The sequence below is a fragment of the Tursiops truncatus genome, chromosome 1 (assembly GCF_011762595.2).
Source record: "Tursiops truncatus isolate mTurTru1 chromosome 1, mTurTru1.mat.Y, whole genome shotgun sequence".
Lineage (NCBI taxonomy): Eukaryota > Metazoa > Chordata > Mammalia > Artiodactyla > Delphinidae > Tursiops > Tursiops truncatus.
The window spans coordinates 36,003,304-36,018,486 of record NC_047034.1 but is presented as its reverse complement, the minus strand read 5'-3'; the positions used below and the strand labels follow the sequence as shown (position 1 = coordinate 36,018,486).

At 38.1% G+C, this 15,183-nt stretch overlaps 1 protein-coding gene across 2 annotated transcripts in view; it reads right to left on the bottom strand.

Annotated features, from left to right (window-relative positions):
• The window catches only part of LOC101338541 (membrane cofactor protein-like), a 54,290-nt gene extending 42,193 nt beyond the window's left edge, over positions 1-12,097 (bottom strand). The window contains exons 1-3 of one of the 2 annotated variants that reach the window (XM_073802687.1): positions 11,897-12,097; positions 3,711-3,896; positions 3,278-3,377 (exon numbers count right to left, since the gene is read on the bottom strand). In XM_073802687.1, coding sequence (XP_073658788.1) covers positions 3,278-3,377; positions 3,711-3,896; positions 11,897-12,029 — 419 coding nt within the window. In that variant the 5' untranslated portion in view covers positions 12,030-12,097. The remainder of the gene's footprint in view (positions 1-3,277; positions 3,378-3,710; positions 3,897-11,896) is intronic. The other variant, XM_004329504.4, reaches the window with a different exon arrangement.
• Positions 12,098-15,183: the final 3,086 nt, after the last annotated feature.

Here is a 15,183-nt window from a genome sequence, read left to right as displayed (position 1 = left end):
ATCCTCTACCCAGCAACGCTCCCATTCAGACTTCATGGAGAAATCAACAGCTTTACAGACAAGCAAAAGCTAAAATAATTCAGTATTACCAAACCAACTTTACAACAAATGATAAAGCACTTCTCTAGGTGGAAAAGCAAAGGCCACAAATAGAAACAAGAAAATTATAAAATGGAAAAGCTCACTGGTAAAGGCAAACTTACAAGAAAGGTAGGAAATCATCCACACACAAAGCTAGTAGGGAGGTTAAAAGATGCAAATAGTAAAAATCATTTGTATCCACAATAAGCAGTTAAGGGCTACACAAAACAATTAGATGTAAAATATAAAATCAAAAACAGTAATTGTCAAAAATCTATAATAGATATACATACAAAAAGAAAAAGGAATCCAAACATAACATTAAAGATAGTCATCACAAGAGTAGAGAATGAAAGAAGGGGAAAGAAAAAGACCTACAAAAACAAAAAACAATTAACAAAATGGCAATAGGAACATACTTATCTATAATTACCTTAAATGTAAATAGACTAAATGCTCCAAGCAAAAGACAGACTGGCTGAATGGTTACAAAAACAAGACTAATATATACACTGCCTACAAGAGACTCACTTCAGATCTGGAGACACATACAGACTGATAGTGAGGAAATGGAAAAAGTATTCCATGCAAATGGAAATCAAAAGAAAGTCAGAGTTGCAATACTTATGTCAGACAAAAATGGACTTTAATAAAGACGGTTACAAGAGACAAAGACACTACATAATGAGCAAAGGATCAGTAGAAGAAGAAGATTATAACAATTGTAAATATATATGCACTCAACATAGGAGCACCTCAATATATAAGGCAAGGGCTAACAGCCATAAAGCAAAAATTGACAGTAACACAATGATAGTAGGGGACCTTAACACTCCACTTACATCAATGGACAGATCATCCAGACAGAAAATCAATAAGGAAACACAGGTAACACCCATCCTTCTGAAACTATTCCAAAAAACTGCAGAGGAAAGAACTCTTCCAAACTTGTTCTCTGAGGCCACCATCACCCTGATACCAAAACCAGACAAAGATATCACACAAAAAAGAAATTTATAGGTCAATATCACTGATGAAAATAGATGCAAAAATCCTCAGCAAAATACCAGCAAACCAATTCCAAAAATACGTTAAAAGGATCATACATCATGATCTAGTGGGATTTATCACAGGGAGGCAAGGATTTTCAATATTCACAAATCAATCAATGTGATTGATCAATGTGATACAGCATATTAACAAATTGAAGGATAAAAACCATGTGATCCTCTCAACAGATGCAGACAAACTTTTTATAAAATTCAACATCCATTTACGATAAAAACTCTTCAGAAAGTAGGCATAGAGGAAACATAGCTCAACATAATAAAGGCCATATATGACAAACCCACATCATACTCAATGGTGAAAAGCTGAAAGCATTTCCTCTAAGATCTGGAACAGTACAAGGAGGCCCACTCTCACCACTTTTATTCAGCATAGTTTTGGAAGTCCTAGCCACAGGAAGCAGAAAAGAAAAAGAAATAAAGGAATCCAAATTGGAAAAGAAGTAAAACCGTCACTGTTTGCAGATGACATGATGTTATACATAGAAAATCCTAAAGACACTACCAGAAAACTACTAGAGCTCATAAATGAATCTGGTAAAGTTGCTGAATACAAAATTAATATACAGAAATCTGTTTCACTTCTATACACTAACAACGAAAGATGAGAAACAGAAATTAAGGAAACAATCCCATTTACCACTGCATCAAAAAGAATAAAATATCTAGAAATAAACTTACCTAAGGAGGCAAAAGACCTGTACTCTGAAAACTATAAGACACTGATGAAAGAAACTGAAGATGACACAAACAGATGGAGAGATATCCCATGTTCTTGGATTGGGAGAATCAACATTGTCAAAATGACTATACTACCCAAGGCAATCTACAGATTCAATACAATGGCATTTTTCACAGAACTAGAACAAAATATTTTTAAATTTGTATGGAAACACAAAAGACTCCTATTAGCCAAAACACTCTTGAGAAAGAAGAACGGAGCAGGAGGAATCATGCTCCCTGACTTCAGACTATACAATAAAGCAACAGTCATCAAAACAGTATGGTACTGGCAGAAAAGCCAGACATATAAATCAATGGAGCATGATAGAAAGCCCATAAATAAACCCATACACTGATGGTCAATTAATCTATGACAAAGGAGGCAAGAATAGACAATGGAGAAAAGACAGTCAACAAGTGGTGCTGAGAAAACTGGACAGCTATATGTAAAAAGAATGAAATTAGAACATTCTTTAATACCATATAGAAACGTATACAAAAATAAACTCAAAATGGATTAAAGACCTAAATATAAGACAGTATATTATAATACAGAAGAAAACATAGGCAGAACACTCTTTGACATAAATTGCAGCAATATTTTTTTTGGATACGTCTCCTAGAGTGATGGAGATAAAAACAAAAATAAAAACTGGGACCTAATTAAACTTAAAAGCTTTTGCACAGCAAAGGAAACCATAAACAAAATGAAAAGAAAACCTACAGACTGGGAGAAAATATTTGTAAATGATGCTACCAAGAAGGGATTAATTTCCAATACATACAGCTCATCCAGCTTAATATCAACAACAACAACAACAACATAATCAAAAAATGGGCAAAAGACCTAGGTAGACATTTCTTCAAAGAAGACATACAAATGGCCAACAGGCACATGAAAAGATGCTCAACATAACTAATTATTAGAGAAATGCAAATCAAAACTACAATGAGATATCACCTCACACCAGTCAGAATGGCCATCATTAAAAAGTCTACAAATGATAAATGCTGGAGAGGGTGTGGAGAAAAAGGAGCCCTCTTACACTGTTGGTGTCATTTCTGTGAGCCCTCCTTCAACTCTGAGAGCTAGCCATTTTTACTAGGGTGCACTGTGTTGTTAAGGATAAATTCACCATGATTACTACATTTTCAATGCTTCCAATAGGCTTATTACCACATATAATAAGTATATGATTTTGCTTTTCTTCAATTTAAATTCCTTTCTATTAATTACACATCATTTCATTCTCCATAAAAAGCCCAAGAGTTATTTGGCTACAAGTGCAACTTATGACCTAGAAAGAAAAATGAAATCAACTTTAAGGGAATGATTAAGCTGAGAAGCAAAGAAAAATGGAATTCATAACATTTAACTTATTTCCTCTAAGGAGTAACTTACTTACCCCTCATTACAAGAAATGTGAGCTTCTGATTCAAACTCAAAGGTTTTATTTGGGGCATATACTTCACCATGCTTTATTTCTGGATTTGGACATGATTTTCCTAAAAGAAAATTTTCAAATTCGTTTTTTCATACCAATTTCAAAACATTTAAATCAAGATCAAAATTCTACACTGCTCTTTTATATTGATGAAATATTATTTTCTTTATTTAATTATTATAAGGGCAAACTTAAAATTCACATTTACTGAGGAACCAATCACCAATAAAGATTCCCTGGAGATTTCTCAAAGCCTGAAAAAATGCATTGCTATCTAAAACCTAGTTTTGCATGAGAAAATCATTATTGTTGCAGTGGAAAATTGACCCTAAAATGTGTAAAAATCTCTACAGAAAGCAAAAAACAACAAACAAAAATGGTTTTGTTTCCTTACTTAAACATGCTTCTTCAATAGGGCTCCATGAGCCATTAGGCTCACAAGTAGATGAGAGGAGATAAGGCCACACATAAAAGTATCCTATGCGACACTCATAGTTTATTCTGTCCCCAGAATAATAATGGCGTTTAATGACACCCTTGAGCTTCATACTCTCCATTACTGGTGGGTCAATACAGGGACCTAGGAATAAAAATAAAAACAGAAAATTAAGGATTTAATCTCTTTCACCAGCCACTTGTGGCCTAGCAGCAAGTAGGCAGTACAGAATAAATGGAAAGGTTCTTAGCAAGATTTTAAGTGATTGTCACATGTTTTTACCCAAGTGATGGTAGTAGCAGAGGATGTGTCTTGTTTACTTTAAATAACATCCTATTAGCTTTTAATTTGTTGAGGAATAAGCTAAATTTTCATTCAACAGTAAATTAAAGGAGACAAAATCTTTTTGGTATTGACTAAATATATATATATATATATATATATATATATATATATATATATATATACACATACCCTTACATACTTTTTTCTAAATTCATTTCAAAGTTCACCTCTCCTCTAAAAAGTCTTCCATAGTATATAGCACTCTGCTCAGATTACTCTTCCATAGTTTGAAACACAAGCATGTGATCACTTGTCACTTCAGGCTCAGTTTCCTCTCAGTAGGCAAAGTCCTAGAGGGCAGGGATCATATGCCTTCTTTTTCTACTACACTCTGTACACACTGGGTACTCAAGACATGCTATGATAAGAGGTGACTATTAAATAAACATTGTGGGTTTCAAAGATCAAAATACATATGGACTAAGTATTTCAAAGTATGACTTCATTTCATATTTGTGAACTAAATAATTTTATGAGTAAATAGATAACATTTAAATATCAAAATTTGCCATTTTGAATAGACTTACATTGAAAAAATTTTGTTTTCTTGATATTACTTTAAATGTAATTTAATTTTTCTTCTCTGATCAATAGAGCATGCATATCCTTAGAAGCTCCCTGAGGTAGATGTTTGGGCTATTTATCTAATATACCCCAACAGTAAAGCTACTTTCTTGCTATACTTTTGTAAGTTTTTATTCTTTTTATTTTTTGGCGTGGGGAGTCCCTCCCTAGGAGAATGTAATTCTTACTTCAACAATTTCTCTTCCTTTTAATTATCTGTGGGCTCAACAACCTAACAAATCTGTTAGAAAAATTATGTAAAATAATGATATGGAGACGCATCAAGTCCTAAAGTGCTAAAGGAATGCAGAGGCCACACCTATAAGGTTAAGGATCTAAGGAGAAAGAAATAGACCTATTTTGGTCCCTGACGAACCTTTTTTTTATTACTCCCCTGGATCTCTGTCTTACTGCAGATTGAGAGACTGGTCAAGAGAGAACTCTATAAAGAGGTGAAATATTACCCTCCTTTCCTATCATATTCTAAACTCTAAACTCCTCTCTTGATACACCGTCCAACATTTCATTTACATCATGTGCTGAAACTGTTTCAACACTTAGCAAATGTTTTCAACATTTCTACTATGCTGATCTTGTTACATGAATGCTTCTCAATTAACTGCCCAAAAAAAAACAAAATTAAAAACCAAAAAAAAAAAAAAAAAAAGGAAAACAAAACAAAACAAAAAACCCCCTAAAACAAAACAAAACCCTTTAGTATTAAAAGCATTGCTTAAAAAGAAAATTAGTTGAGTTGAATTTTATTAATAATATTAAATTTACTCAATACCCTGAGCCAGACATTCTCATTTTAACATAGGAAAAAAACAAACAAACAAAAAACACAGGCTAGAAATGCTATATAATTTCGTACTAGATGCAAATGTATTACATCATTCTAGAATTTCCTGGAACCACCAAGAAAGAAATCAAGTTAATAGCATGCCCATAATTAAATTACACAAGTGTTCTTTGTTTATGCACTCAATTTCAGTAACTATCTCGAAAGTATAAAAAAGAAGAGAAAATTCCTAAAATAACTCTCACACATAGTGTTCTGAATGGAAAAAGACATGTCAATTGGACAGTTTAATCCATTCAACTAATGAAGGATTTCTTCCTACCAATATGCATCATGAAATGAGTGCTTTTAACAATGTGCAGTTTAGAATGTTGGCTTTGTCAACCAGTTGATCACAAGCTTTATACACTGTAATAATTGAGCCCAATAATCACACATTTTTATAATCAAATTTCTTCTTTTGCTCAGAACATTGAATTTTTTTCCTATGAGGATTTTCAAAGTAAATGTCCCTAGCTCCAAAAAAATAACATCTTAACTTAGTTTTTTCTAAATAGTTTACAACATTATTATTAGGCTGTAATGCTAAACTTTAACAATGGATGCTATTACATAATAAGATAGGCTGCATTCAGAAAACTCCCCAGTGTTCCAGGTGAGTGTCAGGAAAGTGAAATAATGCTCTGCTGTGAATCAAGAAAACTGTTCACTTTCTATACACTTGCAAAAATTGTGCAAGCACTCTCTACCTGCTTGCAAAATTAAAAATAACTCCCTGACATAAGCACACGCCACACCCCTTCCCATGTGGTTCCCTTCAGAAAATCATGGTCTCTGACCCAAATTGGAACTTCCTGAAATCTGACCACCCCCTCCTTCTCTCACTGTCCACTCAACCTATTTTTAAACTTTCTTTGCTTCTTCAAAACGCAGGCTCTAACATCTAACCTATCAATTTTATTTCTCAGTTCCCACTCATTTATAAGCCACTTAAATTATTTTCAAGTCATTAAGTAGCCTCCCTCTTGGTAAATTCGCCCTAATACTCTCTCCCGCAGTAATTTTAATTACCCTGTCATCAACATCAGGAGCTATTGTTCATTCTCTCTTTGCTCTCTTGTGCCTGAAAAGCTCTTTTCCTTGGTTTCCAGGTAGCAAACCAGCCTGGTTTTCAGCCTGTCCTCTGGCTGCTCTTCCTTCTCTGTCTGATTGCATAATGTGACGTTCCTCATGAGTTATTCTACGAGCTCCCCTTATTTTCATTCTGCAAATCCCCCCGGGTCAGAATGTATACTCTCATGACATCATTACAACTGATGAGAGCTGCCTCCCAAATCCCTCTCTCCATCCTAGATCTTAGCTGGGGTGCCAAGTCTATGTGTTCAACTGCCTCCCCACAGCTCCACTTGGAATGTGTCACACTATCTCAAATAACATAATGAAGCCAGCAAACAAGATACATGTTTTCCACAACTGAAATGCCTGTTCCCTCTCTCTGTTTCCACCTTTACTTCTAATTCAAGCCACTATCATTTCTTATCTGGATTGCTACAAGAGTTTCTGAATAGGTCTCCTTACTGGTCTTGCCATCTTTCATTCAGTTCATTTTCACACTGCCACCAGAGTAATACTGATGTGATGCTAGGACCAAGGCCCTTCCAAGTCAGATATGTTTCAACGGCTCCCTGCTTCCCTCATGATAATGTCTAAGGCTCCTTGACATGGCTAACAGAGCTTTAATATCTGCTCACTCTTGCACAGTCTTCTAAGCCATATTCAATTCCACTAGTAGTGCCCATTAAATTACTCAACTTACTGTAGTGCTCTAGACCTCCATGCATCATATTACTTCAGCTTTGACCAGAGACCCTGCCATTCCTCCCATCCACTCCTCCTTCAGTTTCATCTTAGATGCCACTTCTTCCTGGAGGCTCCTAACATCTCTCACCCAAAAATTTCAGTTAAGTGTCCTCATGAGCCCCAATTTACTTCTTTCATAGCACTTTTCATACTGTAATTATTCATTGCTTATTTCCATAGGAGACTGTAGCCTTCTTGAGGACCATGTCTCATTCATCACTGCATTTCTAGTTCCTAGTGCCAAAGCTGAATGAGTACTGTTATCAGTTTTATACATCCTTGGGTCAAAGTTCAAATTCTTTACTGTTCAGCCAAACTGCTCCAGAGATAGCTTCAAGTCATCACTCTTCTCACTGCTGTTTCTGTTCCTATTTTCCATTTCTTTCATTCATTTATTTACAGACATTTCACTTTATGAGAATTTTTAATTTCTTTCATGCCAAAATATTTGTTTTAATATTTTATTATAAACCCATTATATATTACTTCTATGACTAGAAATAGTATTTTAACATTATTAAAAGTGAACTCCAAAGACTGTGGGTTATATTTTTTTCCTAAAGATTAGCAATGAACAATTCTAGAACTTGTTTCTTAAAACCGTGGTGATAGTAATCATTTTAGAAATAGCAAATTAAACCTGTGCCAATCATTATTTTAGTGTTTTTTAACTAACTTATCCTCCACAATCTTTCTATGAGTTGTGTACTATTTCCCATTCTTTAAGATGAGCAATCTGAACCATGGTAAGGTGAAGTAATTTGCCCATGAATATATTCCCTGTAGATAGCAGACCCAGGGTCAAGCCAGGAAACCCAGTTCCACTACCCACATTGCTTTCCATCACTGTCTGTCATCTAGAACCCTCGTATTGTTATGACAACAACGTTTGTCTGCAATTTAGTCCTTAAGCAATGGTCTTCTACAGAGCCTGGGGAGATTAAAGCAAGCTTAGTTTAGATTTGCATTGTGCTAGGGCAAACGAAAGGCCTCAAGGTGCCCAAAAAGAACAGGTAATAACACCACAGTCTGATTTTTATGATAGTAATTTTTCATTCCTAACTATCCTGTTCTTCCATAATAATTCACTCTGTGATCTATACCGCTGCCTTCCTCTTGCCTCCTTTGCCCTACTGCTGCCACACTGGGTAGCTAGGCAGTCCATGACTGCCCCGAGCCATGTGACATCTCTGAGCCTTTGCTCACACTGTTATCTCTGCTCTGAACACCTTTCTTCCTGCTCAGGAGAACTCCTTCAACTCTTGTCTTCCTTGACTTAATTCACTCAACATCTCCTCTAGGAAGTAGTTTCTGCTTCCCTGGGGAGGCACTGACCACTCCCCTTCTCTTGTGTAAGCAGCTTTTTGTAGGAAAGAGCTTTTTGCAGGAGGTCCCTTTTGTCTTGTCACTTTAGCAAAGCTATACTTTAATTAACTTCTGGCCCAAGCACACCTTTCACATCTTTTGATTACACAATACTTTGCCTAACCTGTTGGTTCTCTTCTTAGATCAAATAGAAAGGAAGAATAATTAACAGATGATCAGATCTTTCCCCCAGCTTTCCCTTCAGTAACCTCGAGAGCAAACTGTGTGAAACAGATAACATCTAAAGAAATATCACAAGGAGTCAACAAGTCTGCAGGCAATGGGAGATGTCAATAAATATGACTCCCTATCTCAATGATTAACTGAGATTACTTCCCCTTTTTCCCTTAAAAAACTTTCATGGCCAAGCAGAATCTTCAGAGTTAGCTCTGGGACAGGAGTCTGCCTTCTCCCCAGATGCCAGCCTTCTGATTAAACCTTTCCATTCCTACCAGTACTTGTCTCTCAAGTATTGACTTTCTGAGCAGCGAGCAGCCAGACCTGAGTTCGGTAGTACTCGGACTCTCCTCTGCATGGATCTCTCAGCTCACCATCACATGTCTTCATGTTTAACACATGATATTGTGGACTCCATTCAGCCGTGTGGCCACAAAACCTCACACAGTACATGCCTCATAGTCGCTATTCAAAACGCTTTGGTTCTCAAAGTTACACTGCTGTCAAACAGAAACCAATGGTAAAGAATACAGTATAATGAATTTAATATTGAAAATAATCATCTTAAAACGTTATGCACTGGAGAAAGATTTGACCACCTAATTTCTTTTGTTCTCTATCTCCCAGTATTATTGTAACCTAGCAATTGACCAATAAGGACTATTCTTCTTGCACTGTAATATGCAGAGTAAGAAACTAAGAAACTACTGTGTAAGCACTTATTGACCGTGGCTTCTTTCAAAAGAAAAGACCTAAAATAGGCAGAAGAGACCACCCATAAAAGGAAATTGTAGGTTTTGTCCAACAAAGCAGACTCATTCTGGAGGAATGAGACTGGTCCCTTCTGTGATCTACCATTTGGCAACTACCTCTGAGATGGCAAGACTCCCAAGGCACAACACTGTTCGACTACAAAACCTTCTCCTCGTGAGCCGCTTCAGCGCATGTTTATTATATCCACATACTTTCCCTGCCCAACATAGTGAGTTCTCATTTGTACCTTACCTAAGTTTCTTACCTATCCTGATTTTACCTTTCAACCTTAAACCTAACCTTGTTTTTCCTCCTCTTCATTTCTAGCTGTTATCTTCCCTGATACATCCTATTCATTTTACTTATCTATTTTCCTCTATTTTGAATAGTTTTCATCATCTCCTTCAACTTCTAGCTTTAAGCCTATTCTAAACATTATTATTCTTTAAAAAATTCCTTTTAATTTTTTGTTAGCACTGCTGTTCCATCACCCACAACTCTCTTGCAGAGAAATAAACTTCCAAAGTGATCCGTAACAAGCAAGACTGGAGTATTGAGAACGCTGAGGAGTCTACAGTCAGGAGAAGATAGATCCTTTCTGACCCCCAGCTGTCCCTGCCTTAGCTTTTTAGGCACCACAGAAAGTCCATCCTAAGCATGGTTCTTTAGAGAACCTTCCTCCTGGAAGCAAGAGAAGTTGTTCCTGGGCTCTAAGCCTCAGCTGAATGTTACCTTTAATTTTCTGGTACTTGAGAGTTACACAATAATGTTGACACTGAGGCAAAAAAAAATGGGCATTTGAAACCACAAGTGCGACAAGACAGCCAAGATCTCTGCATTCTAGTGAGGAGAGAACAGAAAACATAGTTTGGGAGGGTGACTACCAGTTGGGGGGAATTGAGCTGAAGTGTGTGTGTCCACCGGAAACAGTGCATCAGAGAAGGTCCCTCTGAGGGGATAACATCACAACTGACTTTGAAGAATAAGAAGGAGCCAATTACGCAAGAGGCAGAAGCAGAATGTTCCAACGCCAAGGGAACAGCATGTACAGAAGGCAAAGGGCAGAGTTTGGCCTGTTTGATGAGCAGAAATATCTCCCTTCCACCAGTCATTTGTTAAATGCTGTCAGAGAATCATGCTCCTTTCCTCCTGGGTACTTCTTTTGGGTTATAACATATTCATTAACATTATGTTTTGGCTACTGTCTACCACTCCCAATAAATTGTAGCAAGTATTTTATTTCCTGACATGGGCCTGGCACTGGGGACCCAAGACCAGCATAGGACCTGGCATATAGAAGGCAAGTATTTATTGAATGAAGGCTGCTAAGAAAAAATGCAGCATACAAACTGTATATGTAATAGATCCTAAAAATAACTTGGACATGGAAACACACGTGTATATAAAGACAGAAGGAAATATACCAAAGTATTAAAAATGGTTGTCCTTTGATTGTGTATGTTTTATACAATTAAGCATGCCTTTTTTTGGGCATATATTTAAAGTATTTATTCGATTCAATGAAACACGGAAAAGAAAAAAAAAAGTGAATGGGCCTCAGCTCTAGTTTATGAAGCTGTATGGGAAAACCAGATGAACGTCATTTATAGTTCATTTTCAGGATACTCATTTTTCACTAGGTTTGGCTACCAATGTTTTTTAGGTTGCTTCGGTAAGCCCCATACAAAGCAGCTTCCTTGTCCCACACTGCGCACCACTGGGCTGGCGACTTCCACAAAGCATACACCAGGGTACATTCCCCCAGGCTCCCCAGCAGGGCACAAACACCCCCCACACAAGGCATCACCGGCCTAGAGAACATAAGGCAACCCCTCCCCCAGGGCACAGCACCAGCCTAGCAGCATCCCCAGACACAGGGGCACTCAAGAGCAAGCCGTCCCCACCAGCACGGGTCCCTGCTCCTGTTCCGACTTGGCTCAGTCCTGGAAACACCCTACAGACTTTTGCTAGGGACCCAGCCTGGTCCGGGGTAAACCCCAGCCGAGCCCACCACCCCTCACCGCTCAGTGCCCACCACCAAGCAAGCCTTCTCCTCGGCCACTACGTGGTCTCCACCCCGGTGGGTCCCCGCACAGCAAGACCCAGGACATTCCGGCCACGCCTTCAACCCTAACTCCGCACGACCCCGGGTGGATCCAGCTTCGCACCTCCGCCCGGAGCCAACAAGCAAAGCTCACCCGGCCCTCGGTTCTGACCTGCCTGCTCCCCGACCCACTCCAGTTCGCCGCCAGGGCGCACACTCTCTCCAGGCTCCTACCGGAGAATATGGGCAACGGGAGCACTAAAGACAGCAAAAGAATACCGCCGCAGCACCAAGGAAAAGGGGGACTCTCTGGGCGGCCGGGAGGTGCCTGGCAAGGCGCGCGGCGAGGCGCGCAAGACGCCGTCATTTTTGGGAAAATCAGCGGGAAACCCGAGACCAAGCCAGGAGAAACCTTTTAGATAGAGTTCAGTTACCAGACGCAATAATCCCCGGATTCACAGTGTCCTGTGCGGTCACGCAGGTGGGCGTGGCCTAGAACGCTGCAGGAGCGAAGGAGAGGGCCTTGCGAGGCCAATGGGCGGGCTGCAAGGCTGGGCCTCGGCGCCCGGGGCGGCCCTTAAGCCTGGAGAGGCGGGGTGAGGCCCTTGCGCGGGGCTAACCCTCCCGGTGGGCTGGGAGCTTTGCGCCTCCTTCTTGGCCTCGGACTGTCTCTGAGTCCTCTGTCTGCAGACCTGAAGGAGAGCCGCGGCGGCTTGCGGGAAATGGCTATCTCACCGCCTCTACGTAAACAGACTGTTACCAACCTACTCAAGAACGGTGGAAAGGAATCAAGGGCCGGTGCGGTCATCACTGTCCCTTTTCCGGAAAGCTGGACTAAAGAATCAAGCGCATCGACCCGAAAATAGAAACCTAGAGCCCAGCCAGCGGGTCACTGTGGGTCAGACACCCCTCAGGACTCCAGTTTGGACCTGGGGCACTCCAAGCTGTCCGGACACCTGTACCCTTGCTCAATCTTTAGCATTAGTCAGGCATAATTCGGGACAATAGTTGAGGTTTCCGTGGTTGAGCCTCTGCTTCTGAAGCCTCTCATGGCCTGATTTCAAAATCACGAAAGGTTTGGTCATTGCTCTCCCAACTGCTAAAGTCAATTAGCCTTCCCTGTGTTCCCAGGAAAGGACCCCTGGGAAGGTAAATTGTTAACACCGGGCCATTAGCATAATGGGTTCCAACGCTACCGGGCTTTTGTCCTTGAGCCACTAAATGTTTTATTGAAGATGAAATATACATGCATGAAAAAGGCAAGGACGGGGTGGGGGGCATTAAGTGCCAAATTTCTTGGAAGCAGTAAATGTCATTAGAGTTGGGAGGGGTAGGAATTGGTCAGCTGAAGTGGATAAGGGGGAGAACTTTTCTGTTGAAACGATCTTGCAAACAATGCTGGAAAATTATCAATGAGCAAGATTTATTTGTAGAATTGTAAGTAAACCTGTATGACTAGTAAAAGAAATATAAAAGTAACCTGACTGGTATTAAAGAGCAAACAAAAGAAGTTGACATTTTCTTATTAGTTGGCAAAGAATAAGAAGGTCAACCAACGTAAGTAAACGTATTTGGGGAACCAGTACCCTCAAATTTTAGTATTTAACGTAACTTTTCTGTATGTCAAAAGTTTTAAAATGGACATGACTTTTAAACCACCAGTTCCATTTAGAGTTTATCCCAAAAAAATCATCAGAGCTGTGAGCAAAGCTGTATAGTTTTCAAAAAAAAAATTTAAATCCATGTGTCTAGCAAAAATATTAAGGATTTTATAGTAGGTAGTTTATTGTTTAAAAAAAAAATCAATGTGAGAAACTATGATAAATTCCTGAGTGGAAAAAGCAGACTCCAAATCAGTGTGTACCTTTTTTCATTCCTTTTATTAAAACAAAAGTAGTATATTGATACAGAAAGAGATTAGTTGGAAATATACCAAAATTAACCAATAGTTGATAGGATTATGGATATTTAATTTTCTTTGTGCTTTTCAGCTTTCTATACTGACACTATGTTACCTTTGGAATCAGGTAAAGAAAAATAATTATTTACATCCAACCTATATTTCAATTGCTATTTCATTCATAGAATGGTGGGGATAGAACCTGTTATCACACAGAGTTAAGGTATGAGAGGATGGTGAGGAAATGGAAATTCTCCGTATAAACATCAAATGCATCATCTGGAATTACAAAACTTTATATATATATATTTTTTAATTTTTAAAAATTTTTATTGGACTATTGGACTGTTAGTTTCTGCTGTACAGCAAAGTGAATCAGTTATACATATACATATATCCACTCTTTTTTAGATTCTTTTCCCATATAGGTCATTACAGAGTATTGGTTAGAGTTCCCTGTGCTATACAGTAGGTCCTTATTAGTTAACTATCTTATGTATAGTAGTATGTATATGTCAATCCCAACCTGTCAATTTATCCCTTTCACCCTTCTCCCCTGTAACCATGTTTGTTTTTTACATCTGTGACTCTACTTCTGTTTTGTAAATAAGTTCATTTGTATCATTTTTTAGATTCCAGATATAAGCAATATCATATGATATTTGTCTTTCTCTGACTTACTTCACTCAGTATGACAATCTCTAGGTTCATCCATGTTGCTGCAAATGGCATCATTTCATTCTTTTTTATGGCTGAGTAATATTCCATTGTACCACATCTTCTTTATCCGTTCCTCTGTCAATGGACATTTAGGCTGCTTCCAACAAAACTTTATATATTTTTAAACAATTTTATATGTGAGACGTACTAAAGCTATTCTGGGATGAACAAACCATGGAATTTCCTCTTCCTCCCAGACCAATACAATTTTTTGAATTCTTGGCAGAGCATATAAACACCAAATGTGGATGTGATATATAAAATATACACCTTAGTATTGGGGGTTATAAAATCCATAATTTTATAATTAAGGGGACAGTGAAAGGAAATGCAATGAGGGGGAATTATCATTTCTGTTAATACTTTCAGTTATGAAGGAGTGATATAACAGAAATATTCTGTGGCTAACTGTTGGCATTAACTTATGAAAACAGAAATTATTTCTTCTGCAACTATTTGTACATAATATTGTATGTCAATAAGCTGAAAAAAAACCTTTCCCGTTTATTTTTGGGCTTGAAAGTAAGGTTTTTTTCGTTTTGTTTTGTTTTATTCTCATGAGAAAATTTAAAAGGTAGGGAAAGAAGTAGGCTAGTTTTTGCTAGATTAGATTCAAGGATTGAGGTTTTACTGGGACTTTGTTTCAGTGAAATTTCTGTACCTGGGGCTCATCAAATCATCCCAAATACAATTGAAGAGATTCACATAGATTTCTTTAACTTATTTTGATTTGACCCAACTGAGGCTCCATTTGAAAGGTTCTAAGTCTTGTTCTCTATTTTTCTGGACAAGTTCCACGAGGCAGGGATAGTTTTCTTGCTATATCTCCAGTGCTGAGACAGTTCTAGACCTACACTAGGTGCATAATAAATACGCATTAAATACTGAATGAAATAAATGG